This window comes from Python bivittatus, unplaced genomic scaffold (genome assembly GCF_059951505.1).
Source record: "Python bivittatus isolate LINGU-HERP-01145 unplaced genomic scaffold, Pbiv_v1 ctg000200_np1212, whole genome shotgun sequence".
NCBI lineage: Eukaryota > Metazoa > Chordata > Lepidosauria > Squamata > Pythonidae > Python > Python bivittatus.
The window spans coordinates 4,098,683-4,123,081 of NW_028277040.1; the positions used below are offsets into that span (position 1 = coordinate 4,098,683).

Sequence of the window (24,399 nt, forward strand, 5' to 3'; positions counted from 1 at the left end):
ACAGGCTGTCTCAGTGGGAACCCCTGCTTTTATATCCTGGAGTCATACTAAGAATCAGAACACTTCAACTGAGACTACAAAGTATCATCCATCAAGTTATTTATTTCAGCTAGCAGCACTATAGCACCAAGCCCTGAATTTTAACAGAGGAAGAAACAAGACTGCAAAATGTAAAAAACACAGACACTTTAGGAATTTGCCTTACACTGTCTCAGACCACTGATCCATATACCTGGTATCCTCTAAAACTGATTAGTTATGGCCCTCCAGGGTTTCAGAAAGAAAATTTTTCCAGGAGGTTATGGGAATTGGGACAAAATATGTGTTTGATGACTAAGCCATAGACTTGAGGGCTCTTTAAAGGCTTTATTCATGGGGAAAAAAATGGCCAAGTATGAAAGGGAAAAAGTGTTATTCATTGTATAAGATATAGCCATTTATATGAACTGCAATCAAAAAGTATGAAAAGGAATCTCAATATTTACAGAACTGTTTCTGCCCAATCCTTTTCTCTTTACTCATGGACTTTTTAGAGGAGATTTTGAAAAAAGAACAGTGATTTCTGTATTCATGTAACAACAACATTTAACATGTGTTATGCAGATCATCTTAATTAGCACATGGAATCAATAGAAGAGAATATATGTAGCTCAGGGTTGAACTGTGGTGTCCTTGGTGCTCTCTCAGCTTGGTTGTTTGCTCACAGATGTTTCATTACCCAACTAGGTAACACCATTAGTGCTAGAATGGAGTGGAGTTTGCTGTTTATATACAGCAACTTGCCCTGCCAGTGTTGGTGAGGCCATAGTTTTCTCCTTGATTGGAGTACTGTTTTCTGCTTGATTGTTTGTCTGATGTTAATCCCTGCTTATCTGGGTGTTGGCTGCTAGAGAGGATGTGTTCTGGTCTTTTTGTTTCCTTCTTAGCTCTTTGTTGTCTCTTTTGAATGGTGTGTAAATATGGTTTATTTCTATGTATCTATTGATGGCTGATTTGTCTGAATGCCAAGCTTCCAAGAATTCTCTAGAATTTTTGAACTTAACTTGGTCTAGGGTACTCACAGTTTCCCATCTGAAATTGTGGTCGAGTCTGTCCATGTATTGTGAGATGAAGGAGTTTTCATCGTGTCTTCTGACTGCCAGTTGGTATTCATGGATGCGTTCTGCTAGTCTTCTGCCTGTCTGTCCTACATAGTGGCTGTTAGTCCTTACACTGTGTGTTGTAGATGACTCCTGTTTTTCCTTCTTGGGCTACTGGGTCTTTTGGTTTACGTAAGACATTTTGGAGGACTTTAGTTGGTTTGTGTGCTACGGTTATGCCATGTGGTTGTAATAGTCTGTTGGTGGTTTCTGAGATGCTTTTGATGCATGGTAGTGCTTTTCATAGCCTGTGTCGGTTGTGAGGTAGTGAGTTGAGAGGTCAGGCACTTTTTGATAAAGTTGTGTGGGTATCCATTTTGTTGGAAGATGTTGTATAGGTGATCTGTTTCCTTTTTCTGGTGTTCTGGGTTGCTGCAGTGCATTTGTGCTTGTCTGAATAATGCTGTTACACAGCTCCTCTTTTTTTTATGCAATGATTTTATTAGAGATTACAGTTAGGAAAAGTAAAAACTAATACAAACTACAACAAATATAAGAATAAAAAGAAAAAAATAGAAAGTGTGGAAAAGAAAAAAAGAAAAAAAAGAAAAAAGTATATAAAGAAGTAACTTCATTACAACAAGTATAAACAATAGTAACTTACCACCATCTCTTAAAATAGAACAAATGCTCTCTTCTTCCCATATCTCATCTCTTAACTAAAAAAAATCCAAAAACCTTGTCATTCATTCCTTACGTCAGTCTTCCCAAGTAGATCAGAAAGGAAACACGACCAGATGAGTTAATTCTACTTTACTGTAAGGCTACATTAACAGAAACTTGCAAGTCTGATAGTACCAATCTCCCGCCATCTCTTTTACAGCCTGAGAAGTTAGGGAGGTTCCTTTCTGAGATTCTTTCTCTGCCGGTTATGCAGCTATGGGCTATGTCCTCTCTTATCTGATAGTTCCCTAGGCAGCATCTCTTCCCCCCCCATCTCCCAAGGTCATTCCCACATACTATTACACCTTATCAGCAAAGTCCATTAAGGGTTACCAGAGATAACTACATATCTATTTTAACCTTGATCAAATAAGCCAACTCTATATTACTTCCCTGTACTTTTAATAATCTTGGTTTTTAATCCCTTCAAATAATGTCCTAAAACTTTATTTCTTTTCATTTTTTTCTTTGTCCCTTCTCAGAAAATCATTCAAAAATTTAACAGAACTCTTTTGTACATCCAGTAAAAAAGGATGTCCAAATCACTCTTCTGGTTTGATATTTGTAGGTCCCCTTTAAGTATTAAGACATCAACCGGTTTTGTTTGTATGTCCAGTATATCATCTTTTTCCATATTGTTCTTGTAACTTGTCATATTTAAATCCATATTCAAATCAATTTCAGTCTTATCCGGTATAGCTTGTTCCTCTTCTGTGACATCATCAACACACCATCTATCTCTGGGGTCAGATATTCTTAAAATTAATTTCTGAGTCCATTGTTCAAAAATATTCTCCAGAACACCACTGTTAAAATATTTTGCTCCATACTTTGTTAATGAGTCAAATTTAAATATTCTTCTCCTTTAATTGTAATCTTTAGTTTCTTCTAGTTCCCCCTAGTGTCCAACCTTCAAAGTCCCATCCTATGATGTTTTTTCCCCCCCAAAGAACCCAAACAACGACAGTTTCCAATGGGAAGGACCTTTATAATTAATTTCAATTTTTTAAATTCCAAATCCATCTGGACCCTTAATCTGTTTTTAAATTTCCAGAATCAATGCTCTAAACACCCTTTTGCTATTTATTCCAAAAAGTAATATTTTTCTGAGTCCTTAAAGTCATACTTAAAACTTCTTTCACTAAGGAGAAGGAAACTCACCCAGTGAGTTCGATGAAACCTTGCTGTTCCGAAGGTCCTTCATAGCTCAAAAGCAGTAAAGAATAATTCCAAAGGTGATTAAGAAATGGCGCTCGGTCAAGCTTTTTGTCCATAAAAGCTGCGTTACAACTGTGAGCTTAGATGGAATCCCTCGACTCCCAGCTGTTCGACTCATAAGCTGACCACAAAAGCCTTGGTTCCTGTAATCTACTCACAAGGAGCGGCTGTCTGGAGCACATGTGGGCACTCATGATCTCTCATTTCTCCAGAGAGATTTTGCCAACCAGGATCCTGCATCCAGCTGCCAATCTCCACTGTAAATGCTGTTCCACTTCGGCAGGGACATTTAGCTTGCCATGGCCTCACCAGAAGTCTCTCCCTACACAGCTCCTCTTGTGGGAGATTTGGTTGTTACTTTGGTAATGGAACACTTGGTTAGTGTGGGTTGTTTTTCAACAGACTTGTGTTTCTAATTCGCTGTCACTTCTTCTGCTGATGAGGATATCCAGGAAGGGTAGTGTGCTGTTGTTTTTTTCTTCCCTTATGAATTTTATTCCTTTGAAGATGTTCTTGATTGTCTCATGTGTCTTCTCTAGCTGTTCTTTAGCTATGTTTTTTGTAAGTTCTTTGGCTATGAACTTACAAAAAAGCATGGACACCTCATAGAGGGGAGCGAACTACTACAGTGCCTCCAGAAAATCAAAGACCTAAAAATAGAAGATGCTCTCCAAATAGCATGTGCCATTCTCCAAATCGTGCACAGCATTCTCACGAGGTTTCAGATGGCCTCAGAAGCCTTCCAAAGCATTACAAGAACAGTGTGCACTATTTGGAAAATGGTGTGCGTGTTTGGAGAACGGCATAAATGGCCTCGGGAAGAAGGCCTGGTGCAGCCAGTAGCTGCCTCACATAGGACCAGACCAGGTGCGCCTTGTCAGTAGCAGGAGAAAGACGGTGCAGGTAGGGCAGCTAGGCGTGGTAGGGCCTGCAGGGTGGCTGGGGCTTTGTGCTATGGCACTGGGATGGCTGGATGTGGTGCGTGGCTTGAGGTGGCACTCCTTAGCAGCAGCACCAGTGGCATTGGGGCTGAAGTAGAGGCCTGGAGGTAGAGTTGAGAGCAGCTGGCTGAGACTGTTAAAGGCCCCGGGCCTCTATTTCAACTCCAACACCACCATCATCAAGGAGTGCCGCTGTGCAGGGCAGCCAAAAGGGCAGAGATGGGGGGAAAATAGGTGGGTGGGGGGAGTTGAAGTGCCCCTGGGGTCCTAAGTGCAGGAGGGCTGCCAAGCACCCCAATTTTGATCACGTGACTGCAGGTGCGATGCAATGGCTGTAACTTTGGGGACCAGGCGTAAGTACCATTTGTTCAGTGCCGCCATAACTTTGAAAGGTCACTGAAAGAATGGTCATTAAGCAAGGACTACCTGTAATATCTTCTGAAATGGCTGTAAAATGAATTTTATGAGATTGCCTTTTAGCGGCTAATGCAAATATGCCTATAATAGACCTTCAAATACTGAGTTTTTATGATAAATACTGAGTTTTATAATATATTAACAAGATCTTGTTAATATATTAGTACCTACAGACCTCTGTTCAAATTGCCTAATATAGTGTGTTATATACATTTTAAAACCCACATAGATTTCATGGGAATGGAGACAATTTTATCAGGAAAGGAGAATCTGAATACTGGAATACTGTATCTATTGAATAGCAAAGCCTGAGCAAAGTTAGTTAATGAAATACTTCACCATTCTGACTCCTTGTGGCATTAAGAATAAATAGCAGTGACATAATGAACCAAAGACATCTTACAGAAAAATGGCCCACTCTGCACAAGAAAAATATATGCTCCATCTCAATTTTAAGTACCTGCAGAATTCACCTCCATATAGCATGATCAAAATCACAGTGTGAACCTATAGTTACTGTATAATTTACAAAGGACTTTGTAGTAGTGTTTTGCTTTCTACTTACGAAGTTCAACATGTGGATTTCCGAGCTGCTTCTTTTGTGCGTCACTTCCATCTATTTCATCTGGAAAAAAAAACAAATAATAAGAAAAGTAGACTAAAGAAGCAATCTTTTAGGGCCATTTTTTTTAACCTGATGCCTTGACTTGTTTTGTAATTCTGGAGGTTAAAGTCTAACATATCTAAAAGGCAGCAATTTGGGGAAAGATGCTTTAAAATTCTCAGAAAAATGATCCCACGTTTCCTTGCTACTAAACAGAGTCCTTGATCTATTCCAACAGATTGTGAACTATTTTTTCAAATATTACATTCTTCAGGCGTTGCTAGGTTAGCCAATGTTAAAAACATAAAGCAAACTGGATCACTGCTACAACTTGCCATTTATAAATACTATATTCCCCAATCCCAAAACACATTAATGCCACCAATCTCAGATATAGTCCATTTATTAAACACAGTAATCCAGAGCTCCAGCAAATCACAATCAATTTAGTAGGCCTTCTGCTATTAAATGAAGCTACATGAAGAACAAAATATTAGAATCTAAAATTATTCTTGTTTCATTTGAATTAATGTGCCTAACTTTTCAGCTCCATCACTTTTTGTTTTAAAGCATGAAATCTGAATCAAATCCTGAAACTTCAGATTCAAATGATGTACTTTTTGCCTACATAAATTCAGTCATTCTGAACATTTGTAAATCATGGGAAAGAGTTTTTAAAGTGACTAGAAGCTCATTTTCCCTTTCTTTTTCTTTTGGTCTGACCCAGCTTCATTAGAGGAGCCAGATGATTTTCTGCTAGCTTACTAAGCTACTCTCCTCAGAAGAGGAGAGCAATTTTTGTTCCCTCCCCCTTCTTGTTTTCAATTTTAGTTTTCTAAACTAATAGTTTAGACTGAAGTGGACAGGAGAAGAAGCAGAAAGGCAATCAAAAATTAAAGAGAATACCACTTATCTTGAAAAAGATTTGGAGTCATGAATTCAGCACATTGTCATGTCAAACAGAAGTCAATAAATTACTTGTACATAAACTGTCAGCTCTAAGCTCAGTATTCTAGAAAGGTATGATTTATTTATAGTCACATCTGAAACGTAAATCTGAATCTGAAATGTAAAATCTGAAATGTAATCTGAAATGTAAAATATAAAAGCAGACACTTTTGCTTCTGGGTGTCAATGTGCTGTGGTCATGTTTATCCCAACCATGTATTCTTTTCCCCCCTCCTCAAGTTTTCATTTTTCAGAAGATGAATACTTGTGTGTTTCTCATTAAGCCAGGAAGAATACTGGGTAGAGAAGAGAAAAGCAAGAATGAAGCATATACATTTTGTACCTTGGGTTTCTGCTCCTTGGTTCTCTGCCCCTTCTTTTCCTGTCTGCCCGACTTGGTAGTAGGCACTGTCAGCTCCACGCAAGGTCTCCTTTTTCTGAGAAGATAGGTCTGGGCTTTTCCCTCCTGTGCCACGGAAGAAGGACAGAACTCCATATGGCTTCTTTGCTAAAAAAACAAAAACAAAAAAGATGGGGGAACTGATTCATTATTTCCTCTGTCATCAAGCCAAGTGATTCCAGCTTAATTACCAGCTGTTCCATGTCATTTCACAGTAGCTTGGAGAAATTCTATGGAAGTGTTAGGCAAGGACACTCTTTGTATCGTCGAAGGCTTTCACGGCCGGAATACGATGGCTGGTGCGGGTCTTCCAGGCTGTGTGGCCGTGTTCTGGAAGTTTTGTTTCCTAACATTTTGCCAGCATCTGTGACCGGCATCTTCAGAGGCCCTCTGAAGATGCCAGTCACAGATGCTGGCAAAAGGTTGGGAAACAAAACTTCCAGAACACGGCCACATAGCCCGGAAGACCCGCACCAGCCAAGGACACTCTTTATTTTTTAAAAGGGATCTGAACATTAGGGATAAAATTTTACCAACCACCAGTGACAAACAGACCACATATTATCTCAGGTTAATAAACCAATGTATCAGCTATGATTTAATCACTAAATATCTAAGTATCTTGGTTATCCATCTTATTTGAATCAAGAAACCATCGTTCTGCTAGGTTAGGGCCCTGGCTGGTTTCTGATTCAGTGCAGACTAAATGATCAGATATGGCTGATCAAAATGGTAGCATAGTCTTGTTTACACTTTGACTCATTAAGTGCAATGACTGCATGGATCATTATCACCAAAGTATCACTGAGCAGGTAGATCCTGCCATGGAATTGGACCACTTGAACTGCAGATGGAACTTACATAATTGATTTGCTACTCTAAACAAAGACATTTTAGTGAAAATTTAGGTGAAAAAATTATCCCTAACATAGCCTTCTCCCAGACAAGCAGAAATATGAAAAGCAAGTCCTATAAAGGAAACAAGAAAGAACTAACTCTGATTTTGCTTGGAGAAATGGCAACCAAGGAGTGACAGGATAGCATCCTCTGAATACTTGAAGGCAATCTCGTAGAAGAAGGACAACATTGGATCAAAAGGCTTCATATACAGCAGAAATTTAGACAGTAAGAGCAGTTTAACAACAGAACCATTTATGTGGAGGGGTGGTTAGCTCCCTCTCTGTAAGACTTCAAGCAGAGACTGGACAGCCATCTTTTTGAGTTGATCTACTGCTGTTCCTTACTAGTGATATAGTTGACGTACACGATTCCAACTATCCCTATGAGATACCACTTAAGAGATGGGAATTCTTCCTACACATTATTCTCTAATACACATAGGTGGGAAGTTACAGGAAGACAGCTTCCAAATGAACATCAGAAAAGCTTCCTAACAGTAAAAGGAGTTCAACAAACGGAACCAATTATCAAGAGAAATGGTAGGTTCCCTTGACTAGATGGGTTCAAGGAGAGGATAGGATAGGGGAGGATCTGTTAGGAATGTTTTAATTTTGATTCCTGCACTGAGCCAGGGGAGAACAGTTTTTCTAAGAATGCATTAAAATAGTTAGTATCACTAGCATATCTTTAAAAGCAAAAGTGAATTAACCATAGCAGGTGGCAACACCTGGCCAACCTTGATTGATAAAAAAAAAACAACTAAGCAAAGCTGGATCTGGTTAATACTTAGATTGAAGACTAGACTGGGAAGTTGGAAAGACCTCTTAGAAGAAGGCAATGGCAAAGATGGTTTTGCCAAAAAATCAACATGACATCATCAAGTTCAACTCAAAGGCTTCATTTCTGTGATGAAATGTAGTTTTAGCACAAAGCTATCAATAGGCACAAACTGTAAAATAAATAAATCAGTAAGCTTTATTGATCTTATTAAATGATCTTATTAAATTTATTGAAACAGTATTTCCATTAGATTGGGGGGGGCGCTGGTACAGAACTTTAGGTAAATCTGAGCAACAATATACTGAGGTTTTCAGAATCTGATTTTCCTTATTTAAACAAGTCGTTGTCAAGTCCTGTGGTAACACAGATAAAAGGAAATGAACACCCACAAACTCTTAAATTTCTTACGCTGTTCAGCTTCAGTTGTTTGGCTTGCCTGCCCCACATTCGTTTCAGGAAGTCGGACTGGACTGTTGGTCTTCACTCTGCTCTCAGCCAGACTAGAAATCAAACATAGTTTTTTGGCTATTTTTAAAATCCACCTGATGAAAATGTGATTGCACCAAACATGTCAGCCTAAATTTTGCAGCAGTACCCTCCATACATATGGGTCATATTTAATTTAGTGAACATAAAAACAACTCTGCTGGATTAGAATATGGTTTGGTCAAAGCTAGAATACTTTTTCCAATGTATGCCTTCCTAAAACCCACAAAAGGAGGCAATGTGCTCCCAGGGAGGTTATCTTCAGGAATATATTGTATACTGTCAGAATGCTGCTTCTGAAATTCAGGTTTCATTTGGTTAATAAATAGCTGTTGACAAATCTTTAGATAGGCTTCCAGGATTTGATATCAAGCTTCATACAGCAAATCTCCTGGAAAGTCCCAGAGGCTAAAGGTATACTGAACATATAAACGGAATACTAGATTTTGCAAATAGCACAATTTTATATAATACAGTATCAAGATAAAATGTTAATAAGAATCTAAACTAGCCTTTTTTAACCTAGTACCTTTTCCAGATTTGCCTGGGATTCAGCTCCCAGGATTCCCAGCCATTGCAGTCAAAGGATGGCTGGATGTTCTAGAATTTAGAGCGCCCTTTGAAATCCCTAAAACTGCTCTTCCAAGTCCGAGTACTTCAGGCACGCCATTTATTGCCAAAAGAGACTGAATGGATCAAGTAGAACACACTGCTGATGACCTTAAAGTAGCAACCAAAAAAGGATGCTGCTGGCAATTATCAGGGCTACAGGAGGAGCTGAATTATTCTTATGAGCCCTAACTGAATGCACAACTAGGAGAGAGAAATGAGATTGTCACCTATTTGACTGAAGTCCTTCTTCAATGCTGCTCTTCAAAGACAATTTTGATAATTCATCTAAGGCATTTTTGTATTCCTTGCAACTGAAAATAAACAAATAGAGGTTTTATTCAAATTGCTCGATTCCATAGTTCAATATGTGTGCAGGCACCATGCAAACAGATAGTTAAAGTGTTATTGGGAAGATAAACTTGTTCTTTGGTTGTACTACTTTAGACTTCAAGTGGCAGTTCTCATGTGGGATATTCCTGCATCTGAAAACATTCAGAGGGCGCTTTGACACAGCCATGTTTTTGCAATGCAAACATTCACACATGTATTTCTGATTACCTGTGAGTGTCCTCCCTGCCCTGGGAAGGGTGAAGGAGGAGGAGAGAAAGAGCATCAAACTGGTCAACGTGGGGAGGGGGGTAAATATGGGTACTGCCTTCCCAATGACTCTAGAGAGATGGTGGCAAAGCCACCTGTCTGATCATTCCAAAATATTTGAAGGATGGTGCCATGGCACCTTGTCTTCAGAAGAACATGGCAGAATCCAAGGCGCTTTGACTAGGCAAGAGTTCCAGACAGAGGAAAACTACCTTCCTCACAGCTCCAGAGAAATCTGCAAAGTCCTCAGGAAGCGCACTGCATTGTAGGTATACTAGAATGTAGCACCAGTCCAAGATCAGTGCAGCCCTTATGTGCAGAAGAGACCAAAATGATACTACTTTTTGCCCTACTTATTTTCATGTAGATAGAGATTACTTGCAGGCTGGAGATGGAGGAGTATGAAGAAACATTTATTCACATAACCCCTGGCTGAAATAGGAGGTGATTAGCTTTAGGGAAATAAAAAACACAAAATAAACCAGAAATGGCTTTATTTTGTTTGTTTGTTTCTAAAGAAAACAAACTTTAGATAGTACATGATCAAATGTGAAGATGTATTTTAGAGTTCAAATGCACCTATTTCTAAATGAACATTTGAAGCCCAATTTAAATATGTTTTTAAAAATGCAGACACACAGGATCTTACTGTGGAGAAATGGTTGCCACATTTCTACTAGTATAATAATTAAGAGAGGCTTAACAAAAAGCCAAGCCAGTTCAAGGCACAGAGTTTCTTAAGAGATTTGCCAGAATAAATTTTCCATCTTCCAATTAACAGGCCTTTAGCAGATGATGCTTCATTTAAGGAAAGGGCAGTCAGGTAATATTAATCTGGCAGGTATACTATGCAGTACTTAAACTGAGCCACCACAAAGTAATAGATAATTTTTGGTACTAAGAATGTTAGTAGGGCTCATGTTATACAGCATTGAAATATAATAACAAATAGATCCAAGAAGAAGCTGATCCAATTTCCAAGCTATGCAGGGTTTTTATTTACTTCATTTATACCCTATCCTTCTTACAAACTATCTCAAAGTCAAATACAAATGGACTAAAATGTTCAGTTAGAACATACAGTATTTGTATGCAAATGTACACAATACTTTCTTGCCTCATTAAGAACAGTCAAGTTGCTTTATTCTTTATCCCCCAAAAGCAAACCTACTAAAATCTACATGAAGCACATTATATTAAAATGTACAAAACCGGTCAGCTTAAGGGCAGCTCTAAGAAAAATAATTAAGGATGTATGAAAAGTGCTCAGCCTTGATTAAATGTCAAAGGAAAGAGCACCACTTCAGTGGTCAAGTTGCCCCCCTGCTTTGGTAGAGTCTAGATGGGTGCTCTTGGTAAAGCTTTAAAAGGAGGTATGATGGGGTAGAAGCAGCAGCCAACTAAACTATGATGAATCAAAGTGATTTAGCATTGTGCTTTAAAGACTCAAAAGCAAACAAAGCATTTATTGAAGAAAAACTATAAGCAGTTTTCCAACCAGTGCATTGGGCTTCTATTCCCGTAATCCCAGTAAGAGACCCCTGGGCTGGAAAAGACTTCTGGACACCAAAACAGCAAACCAGTGTACCTGAGAGCAAAGGCGATGATGGAACTTGGCTCCTTTTCACAGACAGCGATAGGAACCCGTTCATGCTCGTACATTAAGTAATGCTTGTCAGGCTCGCTACATTAAGGACACAAACATTACAACATGCTTCAGTATTTGTTTATAAAAAGCGGGTCTACATCAAGGATTTCTCTGATGAAAGAAAATTGTGATTTAAGGCAATTCCCCCATAAATAGGAAAATTAAACAGAAAAACCTTTCATCAATTAAACAGAAAAACCTCTTTCATCATATGCAAATCTAAAGTAGTCTGTCCCATTTTAACAGTAAATTATTGGGGGAGGGGGGAATCTAGAGTTCCTTCCAGGTAAATACAGCAATAAAGCAAAGTGGGGTAAAATAACACATGAAATAAGTTTTATTTTAGCTAGGTTGCTAGCTAAAATATCTGGATAAGGATAAAATTATTCTCTCTTTTACTTCCTGATGCTAATATTTCACTGAAACTACAAATTCCAGGTTAGCATGATAATCCCAATAAGAAAATCACACACACCAAAAAAATGCAAGCAGTACAGCCATTTAGCAAATCCCCAGCACTACTTCTTACACTGGTATTAAGGTCCCTGTGGGACTAATAGATTATTAGTGGAAGACAAAGGTTAAAGCTGCCTCATTCCACATTAATTATTACTCCACAGAAATATCATATTGCACCCTATACAACTATATATTACTGCCTTTCACCTGACAATAGACATTGCAGCCAAAGAGCAATATGAAAAAAACACACACAAAAAACCCATTGCACAGAAGTTATTTTCCTTCCAAACTGGATTTTACTTACAAGGGGGATGGAATCGGATTGTAGCTGTTTCCAGGTAACAGATTTGCTAGAATAGCCTTCATGGTGGATTTTTCTTTCACCTGACTATCCATAGAGCCCAGTAAATGCCCATCAAACACATCTGGAATAAAAAAGGAAGATACAACTTTTAATATTGCTAGAGCTCCAATATTTCTTTAAAATATTCACTCCTGGGATGCTACAGAGATAATTTGTTCTCTCAAACTGATGACTTCAGTAATTTTGAAACTATACCATTGCTTCTGGAAAACAGTCAACAGGGCTGCTATAAACTTTATCAATCTAGAATCCAATAATAAAAAGAGTGACTGGTAAGCTCTGAAACAAAAGGTTCATTGATCAAACCCTTTACAGTTCTGAGAGAAGCAAGGCCAGACTTATAGAACATGATCATTGCAAAAGATCCAAAATCCATCTCTCTTTCTATTCTGAACCCTCCAAATGTTTACAAATTCTATGACGGGCAACACAACTTGAAGATACCAGTTGGGGAATTCTGCTCTATATTGTCTAACCAGCAATTTCTAGTCTGAACTGAAAAGGTAATGAAAGCTAGTCTGGTGTAGTGGTTAAGGTGCTGAACTAGAAACCAGGAGGCCATGACTTCTAGTCCTCCTTTAGGCCCGAAAGCTGGATGGATGAATTTGGGGCAGTTATTCTCTCTCAGCCCAACCCACATCACGGGGGTGGTGGTGGTTGTTATAGGGAAAATAGGTACACTGCATTGAGCTATATAAAATAAAGATGGGATAATGATAACAATAACATCAGGTGGCGAAATTCTGAAGGGCTCTTGATTTTGTTCTTCTCATTTTAATTATAAACTCAGTGCTGATGAACCTCACTGTATTATCATTACAGAGTTCAGGGCTCATACATCAACTGTAATTCTTAAAACAACCTTGTCAGTTGAGTCTGCATTTCTATGCCCTGTAATGCAGATGAAGGGACTGAGACAAGGGAAGAGAGATTTTCCCAAGGTTACCTAGTAAGTTCAGCAGAAAACATCAATAAGGGCTTGATTATTATTATTATTATTTTTAGCCAAGCCACCTTATATGTATTTTGAGCAACATATACAGATGGGATTTCTTAAAATGTAATTCGAATGAAACATTTCTGAAAGTAGCAAATATAGTAAGATGTAGAAAGAATAAGACATCCAAGGCAACCTACAGCTGCACAGAAGCAGGATCAGAGAGAGAAAGACCCCACTGGTACCTTCTGAGCTGCCAGCTGTGTCTGGCTCAGAGAGAACATTGGCAAATGAGGACCCTCCTGTCAATTGGTCTGACACAACCTCTGGTGGTGTAGGAAGCTGGAGAAGAGAAGAGCTGGTGGAGCTCTGGCTGGACAGAGTGGTCAGGAAACGGTCCTCTGTGGAAATACACACACACACACACACACACACACACAGAGAGAGACATAGAAGCATTCTTAGAATGCCTTCCCAATAAGGAATGTGCCCTTTAAAGTACCACTAAGAACGATTTAGCACAGCTTGAAAAAGATCAATGGACACCAGGACAAGCAATCTTCAGCACTTATACTGTCATTCAGGTATATGTAGAACCAGATCAGTTTTTTTCTTAACCAATTTTTCAAATATTTCAACATACATATTAATGTCAGGTTTGCTTAAACTTACAAGAAAATTATATGAAAAAGTTATAAGGGCAAGAAAGCAGAGAGCAACAAATATATTCCATATTTTAGGAGAACAAAGATACTGAGACTAAAAGTATATCAGCCAAGATCAAGATTTAGGTATTCATAAAAAGTCTCTTGATGCTGCAACCAGCCAGTTGCAGTTTCTTTTTACTGGAATATTTTAGCAATCTAAGCCCATACACTTAATTCTTCTGTATGCAACAATCTCCCCAACTAAATGTGCTGAGGGACATTGCAGTGAATGCAAAATGGATGTTTCAATAACTTAGATCAGGCCTGCAGAACTTGTCATTAAGGTGACTAAATGAATGGCAGCTTTCCAGGTGCTTGGCAGCCCAGAATTTGTTCTGAAATCCCAGGTGGGTAGAAAAAACAAAAACGTTTTAAGCTCATAGAGGGGTGCCATACACAGCAGGTAGGATGCAGCAGCCTTATAACCGTTCAAGTACAAAGACCATGAATCCATTAAAGCTGCTTTTATCCTATTATTTAACTGAACATACTTCCAGATGAATGCAGGAACTAAGAGACATGAGTCATAAGGAAATGAGGATGGGTGGGAGGAAAAAAGCACCAAGTTTTCAAGTACAAATGCAATAGAAGTGCATTTCACAACCAGCTGTTGTGACAGAATAATCTTGTTTCTTTTTTCCTATGCTCTGCAACCTGTAGAAATGCCTTCCAGCTAAGACATTTTCACTGAAGGCATCTTCTTTCCTCCCTTTTACCCATTGACAGATAAAATACAACTACAGTATTTCAGAATGAGATGCTACAAGCATCCATACAGAAAATGGCAAAGCTGCAAACATGCAAAGATACAAGCTAAACATCCAGTGCTAAGCCTTCTTATATATGCAGCATACCTTTCTCACCATTCTGAAGCGCTGGAGAAACATTGCGAGGAGATGCATCCATTGAACTGATCTGTAGAATAAAGAGTTACCTCCTTCATATTGAGAACTTTTCTTCCAAATCAATGCCATTTTACCAAAAAATGAACCACTCCTTCTCAACGCACACAAATTCACACAAAACCTAACCTTCTCAAAGAGAGAAGTTGGGTAGAGACACAAAACTTCTTGGTATTTCTCCGGAATAACTGAAGCAACTCTTATTTTAAGAAATACAGTTGGATATTCCTGCCATCCAACTCTATTCAATGAAGAAGCGCTACACGGTTTTCAGAAAAAAAGTGACACTTTTAGAACTAGTCCTGTAATACTGTCACCTGCAACGAGATCTATGCTTCATCTACATGCTATTAATAGATATTCTGTTTAAACAAACAATATACAGTGTACTGTGTCATACATTTACTGAACACATTGGGCCAACAATCACTACCTTTGTTAGAAAAAGTATAACAACTGATGAGATTTCCTTTAGCAGCATTTCCTACACCTGCACCTGTTGATCAATTCTGCACATCAATATGGCATTATTTTGGCTCATTCCTTTTTAAAGAACTGCTTCAGATCAATTATATTTTTGAACTGTTAGGCATGCCTTTGCTTCAGGTCATGCCGCAATACTTAAGTTAGGGACAGGACTCTTGATTCTAGTATTTCACAACACAAACTTCCTTTTGCTTCAACCATTCTATTGTAGATTCATTTGAGAGTAGCATAGTTGTCACTCTGCATGATACACGTCTGTTTATCAGCTTAGGGACAGATGCTCTGACATTCTCCTGTAGAATTTCCTGGTAGCATCTGGAATCCATTGTTCTCTCAGTGAGCCAAGCTTTCTGGGTCCTGAGGCTGCAAAGCAATCCCAAACCAAGAAATGCCACTTCCATGCTTAACAGTTTGGAATTTTTTGTCAAAATGCAGCATTTCACTTTTTCCAAATAACATTTCTGCCAAAAAAATCTATTTTCATCTCATCTATCCATAGAACACTGTTCCAATAGCCTGCTTGATCATCAATGTTTTTCTTACGGTAGACTCATGAACACTGATATCAGACAATGCAAGAATGGTCTATAAATCTTTTGCCATTATCCTAGATACTTGGCAATCTCCTGAAGTATTGAATGCCTTGTCCTTGTGATGAATGACTGTTCCTGGGGAAAGAATCAATGATGTTTCATTTTCTTCATTTGTAACTGTCCGCCTGATTGTGGATTATTGGAGGTCAAAGATTTTGGGAATGGTTTTGTAGCCCTTTTCAGACTCATACATCTGCGAAAATCTCTTTTGATCAGGACATAATTCATTTCAACAAATCTATGTCATACAGAGCAAACTCTGATTGTGGAAACCAACATACATTTAATAGGGAAAGCCCCCTTAAACTCACACGTGATTGTCATCTCACTGATTAGAATATTTTACTTAACTTATTGTCTTACTAACCCTAGGTTTCCACACTTTTTTTCTAATAAACACAGTGAGTTTTGGCTCAGTGTGTTCAATAAAGACATGAACACTATATTGTTTTGAGTGTTTTAACAACACTTTCTATTAATAGGCTTTAGATGAAGCTCTGATCACACTGTAGATCACAGTACTGTAGGATTACAAATAGTTCTAAAGGATTCGCAAACTTTGTATCACCCCTGTAGCTCTCTAGAGTAGAAACCCAAATCCACGCAGCCACCATGTACTCTCTACTGCAATTTGGGAATTTGCAGGAAGCATTGCACATGTTCCAAAAATTTCTCTCCTACATGCAGAGGAGTTCAACAGATCCTAACTTTAGTCTAGATTTACTATGCCAATTTGTGCACTCATAAACAGTGGAAATATATTGCTTTCTGAACTATGCTGTTCCAGGCACTACAAGAATGTATGCAAATGCCAATATTTAAGTGAAGGGTATTTTATTTGCAAAGAGAAGACAGGCCTTTTTACTGTTTACTTCTACTTACAGCTGCAATTTTAAATAAGTAATCACTATTATCAAAACCCATTACCTTGTTTTCTTCGCCTTGCCTCAGTCTCCCAGGACTAGGTGGCACTGAGGGGCGTTTCCTCCCTTTTTCTTGTTGGAAGAGATCTTGCAGCCTACAACAGACTTCATGTTACTGTTCTGATACATCTAATGCCACAAAAATCATATCAGCAAAGAACCAAACAGCATCCCCCCCCCCCCCCCCGGTATATAAACCATTTGGAGAACAACCTACAGTATGAAGCCAAACAAGCCTCTTTTATCTGGAGTTCATTCAGTCATATTTATTAGGTGGTTAATTGAGAAGCACACTGAACTGACAATATAGTCTTTCACTTATATTTTGCAGCCAATACATCCAATTCAGAATGTGCCAAACTTCTAATAAATGCACACTTTATTACACTATCAGTATCTATTTTTAATAAAGAAATCCAATAATTACTCCTAACTCACCATCTGGAAGAAGAATAATCAGTAGAAAAAACATAATCCTTAATTTTCTAACTGAGGGAGCACTGTAACTTGCACCTTTCCTTACCTGTTATTCCATGCTTGCAACATCTCACAGAGACTTTGCTTTTTGGCTATTAAAGATTCAGAGATTGAATGCAGCTGCTGAGGAGTATCAAGTGAAGAAGAAAGCATTCTTGCTTGGATTTTCTCTATCCAGTTTCTAAATTCAACTTCCTCCATCTATCAAAGAAAAAAAAAATCAAGCCCACACTGACTTTTCTCAGATGGAGGCTGACTCCTGTCCTGCATTCTTCTAGAGCCACGTCTTCCAGGTAGGCTGCCAAACATGAATCAAATATTCACAGCCTATTGCTTTAAAGGATACTTATTTCTGCGGAATCCTTAATAGGAATGAAAGTCACATTTTCAGCAGCATGGTAACAGTTGATGGCTTCTAGCTCAATACTTCAGTTTCAACTCAGCTCTGTCCACACTACTCTCCAATTACTGATAATTAGCTTGATGTTTGCTTCAAAATAATTATCACAATGGTAAAGCTGCTTTCTTAAGCTTCACATATACTACACCTTTGTTCAATACCTTCTATAATGAACAACAATTTCAATTTCTATAAACATGCCGTGCATCATACCTCCTTTTGGGCAAAGAGATCCTCCATCTTCTCCTCCCTTGTTTTGCTAAATGTGTCCGTTTTCAAAGAAGTCAGGCGCTCATCAACGGCAATATACACCTGAGATATCCTGCAACAACAATGGTCAAACTCTGAGCCCAAACTAGATCCCATTCAGAGGTTGCACTCTTGCAAGCTCCTCTTAAGAATTTAATCCAATGTACTGCAAGTTGCAGTTTTTCAAAGAAATTAACCTAATGGTCTATATTAGGCTGAGAAACACTGAACAAGTATATTGTCATATTTATTATATATTTATTCAATTTATATTTTACTTTTCTGTTCAGAGTGAACACACGCAGTAGCTTAAATCATAAAATAAACAAGAATGCAAAAGATAAAAACAAAACAGTTATAACTTAAATAATAAAATGATTAATATTTAAAGGCTTGAGAAAGACATTACAGATTACATAAGTTTATACCCCAGAGAAAATAATCAACCACTGATTCTTTCTGTTATGTAATACTGTGAACAGGTTATACAGTACCTGGCACCTCACATTAAGTTTTCCATGGATCCGCATTACTAAAAAAGGTGGTTGTGTCCATTATTTGCTCTTGTTTTGCTCTTTTCCGCTTGCAGTTACTTACTTTTGTGGCTGTCCCACAGCCAAGGTCTGGGAACTCAATGGCTTTGTCAAAATTAAGGTGAAATGTAATAAAACAAAAACAAAAACGTTCTAAAGAAACAACCCACCTAAAGACTTAATAGTAGATCCAAAATGTATCAATCTTGTTGAAAAAAGAAGAGGAGGAGGACCAAAAAATAAAGTAGAGGAGAAAAGACCAAATTCTTGTTGATCTGGTTGCAGATATGATACATAAAAACATACAAGAAATAACTAGTGAATTTAAGGAATCCAAAAAATTCCAGTAGTCAGGAGTGGGTAGTGATGCTAAATAGATATTCTCTGCACATAAATATATGATGCTTAACTTGCTGCAAATTTTACAGATAGCAGAACTGAACTTTATGTGGAGCAGTACCATCTCAACTGGAACATCTTCAATTCTCTTAAAAGGGCACAATATGTTGCAACAGAGAACTAAAGGCTCATGAGAGCAAATCAAAGCAAAGAACTTGCCATTTGGATTTATATTTCTAGGTGGAGCCGAAGAAAAAGGATTTCAAGCTTAAGAAATATCACAACAAAGACCAGCACGTTTAGGTCACAGTGATCTATCTGGACTCCCAGGCAGGAGAAAAACACAGAAGGGGTCACCGAGGCCATCAAATCCAACCCCTTGCTCAGTGCAGAAATCCAAACTAAAGCATCCCAGACAGATGAAGGCCACCTAATGTCTTCCATGAAGGGGAATCCACCTCCTTTCTGGGTAATCAGTGTCACTGTTGAATTGCTGCTACTCTTACAAAGTTTTTTTCTAACATTCAGTTGGACTCTGCTTCCCCGTGACTTAAATCCATTATTGCATGTCTTGCTATCTAGAATTGACAGAAATCAGGTCCTGTCCTCCTTTTACGTGACATTGTTCAAATATTTTAAAAGTGTATCATATCCTCCCTCAGTTGTTTTTTCCCATACTCGGCTCTTTTAAAATCTCTCCAAAAATTTTAGTCATAATCTTTGCTGTTTTCTAACCTGTTCCAATTTCTCTGAATGCTTCTTAATGGTGGGGCCCAGAAGTAGACACAGTACTTGAGATAGGGTCTGACCAATGTAAAATAGAGTGGATGGACAACTTCGCGTGATTTGGAAATTACACATCTGTTGATGCAATGTAAAATTGCAATTGCCTTTTTTTCAGTCATATCACACTACTGCCTCCTATTTCATTTGCAGTCAACTACTATTTGAATATCTTTCTTCTCATCTACCATTTGGCCCTACTATTTCACTTTTTCTCAATGGTGCTTTGCAAAAGAGAAGCAATGACAGGAATTTCAAGATAGGAGATGAAAGCTTTGCCTTTCAGAAGAAATCAACAAATTGCATTGTTAAGCAGAGGAGGGAAAAACAACCACCACCAAACTCAAGCTAACACTGTAGCCATCAGATGCTCCTGAGGAATTCACAGATAAAGTATGAAGGTTAAAACATTCCTGTTAGTTACTAGTACTTAGGAATCAAAGATACAGGTAGTCCTCATTTACTGACCACAATTGGGCCTGGCAACTCAGTCGTTAAGCAAAGTGGTCACTAAGTGAAACCACAATTGTGCTTACAATCTTACTTCAGCTTTCCTTTGCTTTACATACCTGTGAAAGTTGTAAATGTGAGGATTGGTTGCAACATTACTTTTTCATTACTATCCTAACTGCAAATGGTCACTAAATGAGGCAGTCACTAAATGAGGACTACCTGTATGTTACCTCTGAACATGGGCTTTCATTTTTACTAGACCACAGACATTTTCCAAGGTAACTCAAGTAGCGTCCAAAAGATTATTATGGTTATCATAATTTGTTAACTTACTGCATATTCCTTTCAACTGATCTGAATGTATATGTTAATCAGCATCACTGGAAAATTCCAAATTGTAACTTGTTCAGGCAAATGGGAGTTCTTCAATTCCCATCCAGAAGTACTAGCAAAGCATTAGAAGAACTCTACAGAAAATGGAATGAGTTTCAGGAAAAAATATACATTGGTATTTTTCAGCTTGAGACCGTGAAGTGATCATCATACTATTTCCATTGTCTGCTGCATATAGCACGAAGTGCACAATACAGTTACTTGCTGTCTGTCAACATCAGGGCAATGAAGGAATCATAACACAATCTTCAGATGGGACACAATGGGCTGGGGTGGGGATGGAGGAACATAAACCTACTTTTGAGAAAAGTCTTTCAGATCTTGAAGCATGGTAATCTTCAGTGGTACTTGACGTTTGATGTAGATCTTGGGATGAGGGACACATACCTCCAGTAACCGTATAGCAGAATAGCTAGGAAGAGAACAAAACACAGCTTTGAGGTGTAAGGCCCGCAAGCGTCATGCCATGTGAACAGCAAATAGATTTTAACATTAGTGAGAGAACACATTGGCTTAATTGAAGGAAACAAGACCAATGTATTCCATCTGGTATTTTTAATTGCACTGGTAACATTAGTTATATTGTTGTTACATATAGTATACAAGTATTATGGTTGTAAAAGATAATTAAAGTTGTAAGTGCACTTAAGAGAATGTACCTTGTAATTTATGTTTGTTTTCAATTCTGTTTGATAAAGAAACTATCCAAAACACAAAAGAGAATAAATACAACCCCCTCCCCCAGGTACAATAGTTGTTTTGAGTTTTTTCTTATAATATCACAGCCCACGTTAGATACCATGCTAAAGGACATGTAACTATGGTTTAGTCACAATACCCAAGCTGTCAAGTAGAGGTTTGCAACCCCATCAGTGGAACAGAATCAGAAATAATGACTTCAGGGACGTTGGCAAGCAATTCTTTCTACTACTGTAATGATGATGGAGAGGGGAATGAAGGCATTCTTTTACCCTGTAAACGTTCATAGTAGAACAAAGAATAATCCCACTGTTCAGCAGAGTTCTCACTGAAGCCTCACCCTGCTGCGTCCACACAGAATGGATCCAATCCAAAAGTTATTGAAATGAACAAATCCAAAGAGTGCTTGTCATTCTCCTCATTCAATAAAAGTGACTGCTCCATTCCCCCCTCTACATTTCTGCTACGCTCCTAAATAACCAATCATACCTAAGAAACTTGAGAAAGAAAAAGGGGAGCTGGCAAGAAGCCCAAAGGCAGAGATGACTTGGACCATGAGAGGTAACTTCCTGGCTAGTCTAACTTCCAAAGAGAACATTTGGGGCTGGAGAGGGGGGCACATTTGGCAAGGCAGAGGATATGGCTTTCTGGGAGGGTTTGGTACAGACATGATGGGCTGAATCTAGTTTGCATTCTCTTCAATGGCTTTTTTTTTGGAAAAGGTGAACGTTTTTCTATTATTGTATTTTCTATACATCACCATACAGTTTCTGATGCAGTTGTTCTAGTCCAAATAAGAAAGATAATGGACTAATCCATTATATCCATAATGGACTAATCCTGATATTAGGTATGCCATACAGTAAAAGTCACCACAGGCAGAAACATAATTAATTTTCCAAGCAGTGTTTAAAGGAAATACTAGACCAGGGGTTCTCAAAGTATGGCCCGCAGGCCGGATACGGCCTGCTAGGGTCATTTATCCAGCCCGCCCGCCTGATTCGCTGCTGCTGCTGTCTGTCAGAAGCGGAAGTGTCGGGGCTGTGTCGGGAGCTGCAGGCGATGCACGAGGAGGGAGATCGCAGAGCTGGACTATTCTACATGACAGGTATGCTGGGTCCAGCGGCTCTCCTCCTCTCCTCAAGCTATAGTCCGGCCCCCCAACATTCTGAGGGATCATGAACTGGCCCCCTGTTTAAAAAGTTTGAGGACCCCTGTACTAGACAGTAGCACAGGACTGGAGGAAGGAAGTTGGCAAAAAAAGGAAAATCTGGAACCTTTTAAGTAGCTTGAAACTTATATTTTATTCAATACACAGAGATGCAAAAACACATGGTTTTGGGTGGAATATGCATTTTTCATATTAGGTTAAAATAGGAAATATTAAATATTTGAACTGAAAATGTTTTAGGATGAATGAATTAAAAATTGTTTACAATTCTACATCTTAATTACCAAAAGTAATCAAAGAATTTGCTGAGGAAAAAAAAGTTTGAGATTTTGTTGCTCTGCAATTAAGCTACAGCTCATGATTTGAATTGATTTGTCAGAAAAGTTGCTACAAGACTCCTTGTAATCTTTTTTTTTTTCAGGCCACTTTCAGCATGCTTTCAAGATGCTAGAAAGTTCTACATAAACAGAAAGTTATTTGAAACCTGTAAAATATATGCTGTGACAATACCGGACAGAAGGTATCTAAAAGGTGTATTTTTAAAAAAATGTAATTGAGAGTTTTTACCTGAAAGATGCCACCATCTGATTGTAGGAAAAATACTGGTGGTAGTCATGATGTATGGAGTGGCCACACGGTTCAGCATTGGCCCTTCGGGTGTACTGGTACCCATAAAAGCGGAGTTCAAGGTATTTGGCAAAGGACATAGACCATGAATCATTGGAAAGTGGAACCACGGGTGTTACCTGGAAAAGTTACAGTGATTTTATGCCCAGGAAATCCTTAACATGCCCCCAAATCCACTCAAACCAACTTGATCTTGCATTTCAGTAATTCTGGAATGGGACAAGGACAAACAAGCATACACCTGATCTTAAATGTACACTGGCAGCTGTCAAGAAAACATTTCCTCCCTCCACAATCCTCTATTTTGTGCCTCTTCTTGTAAATCTGCCAGGATACGAGCTCCAACATGAACCACATGGCCCTACGAAAAGACAAGCGGGATCTCCTCCTTACCTGCTTGCATATTCTACACCAGGAGTAAGTGAGAATTGTATGCTGATAACCAGGCACTGGAGAGTCCAATTCCTTCAATATGATCTGTACACAGCCTTGTCCGTGGACAAAGCGACGGATGTGGTGCACCATTGGTGTTTCACAGAACATATTTGGGCACTGATAGGAGGGCCTTCAAGCAATAAAGAATAATTGTGAGCAACTTAGTTCTTTTGGTCTGATGCTCTACAGCAGAGATTCTTGAACTGTAGCCCATCACATCCTTCCCTCATTCACGAGTCACAGCCTGCTCACCATCTCCACCCCCGTGTCCCTCTGTTCACTGCCAGTCAGCTGGACAGTGAGGAGCCCACTTATACCTCAAATGGAAAATAAATAATTTTGAATTACAATTCTTGATATAAAATTTAATGTTAAAGGGCCTTTTGAAATGGAGAGGATGGGAAGGCATACCAAGATACAACTTCTTCACTGAAAAACAAGAACTCCTGTGTTTTCAAAGATGAAAAAGGAGGGAGAATTTGTTTAACTCCATGGGTGGGGGGGAGTTTCTGCATTTTCCAAATGTTTATTTGATGGTCCATGATTGCAGAAGGTTTGAGAAACCCTGCTCTATTCTACTTTATTCCTTCTAGGGAAGTAAATAGTTAGCTTGCTATTACAATGGCATGGAACATCCACTTCTTGTGCTGTCTTTCCAAATTTTCATTCTATATCTCTGCAGTCTCCTCCTTACTGTTACTATTTATTTCTAAGCTCACCTCTGATAAACTGGTATTTTACACTATCCCACTATAATTATAATTTATTTCCATGCCACTCAGTTTGCAATACAACAATTTTAAAAAATCTATAAGAAGGATTAAAAACAGCCAGCTGGACATTCTAATTATAGTTATTTATTTATCAGAAAATAAGCATTATTCTTCAAAACTTATCGTATGTTCATTTTGGGCTTCACCCTACATCAGTGTAAGGGTCCATATTTCCCAATAACACTTATTCAAACAGTAAGAATGCTTAATCTTTACTAAAGTTTGTATTTTGTTTTTGTTTTAACTGGAGATGTCAGAAATGGATCCATGAGTCTTTGATATATAAAGTATGCATGTTACTAGTGAGCTATGGTTCTTCCTTCGGAACACGGGCCTGGAG

The 24,399-nt window shown here is 38.5% G+C and overlaps 1 protein-coding gene across 6 annotated transcripts in view; it reads right to left on the reverse strand.

Annotated features, from left to right (window-relative positions):
- The window catches only part of PIKFYVE (phosphoinositide kinase, FYVE-type zinc finger containing), a 112,557-nt gene that overhangs the window by 8,821 nt on the left and 79,337 nt on the right, over positions 1-24,399 (reverse strand). For all 6 annotated transcript variants that reach the window (XM_007421272.4, XM_025170800.2, XM_088135598.1 and 3 more), the window contains 14 exons: positions 23,245-23,416; positions 22,792-22,970; positions 20,653-20,766; positions 17,818-17,926; positions 17,251-17,405; positions 16,732-16,822; positions 14,678-14,738; positions 13,362-13,517; positions 12,120-12,240; positions 11,294-11,389; positions 9,336-9,419; positions 8,419-8,510; positions 6,274-6,438; positions 4,944-5,003 (listed from right to left, as the gene is read on the reverse strand). In XM_007421272.4, coding sequence (XP_007421334.2) covers positions 4,944-5,003; positions 6,274-6,438; positions 8,419-8,510; positions 9,336-9,419; positions 11,294-11,389; positions 12,120-12,240; positions 13,362-13,517; positions 14,678-14,738; positions 16,732-16,822; positions 17,251-17,405; positions 17,818-17,926; positions 20,653-20,766; positions 22,792-22,970; positions 23,245-23,416 — 1,655 coding nt within the window. The remainder of the gene's footprint in view (positions 1-4,943; positions 5,004-6,273; positions 6,439-8,418; positions 8,511-9,335; positions 9,420-11,293; positions 11,390-12,119; positions 12,241-13,361; positions 13,518-14,677; positions 14,739-16,731; positions 16,823-17,250; positions 17,406-17,817; positions 17,927-20,652; positions 20,767-22,791; positions 22,971-23,244; positions 23,417-24,399) is intronic.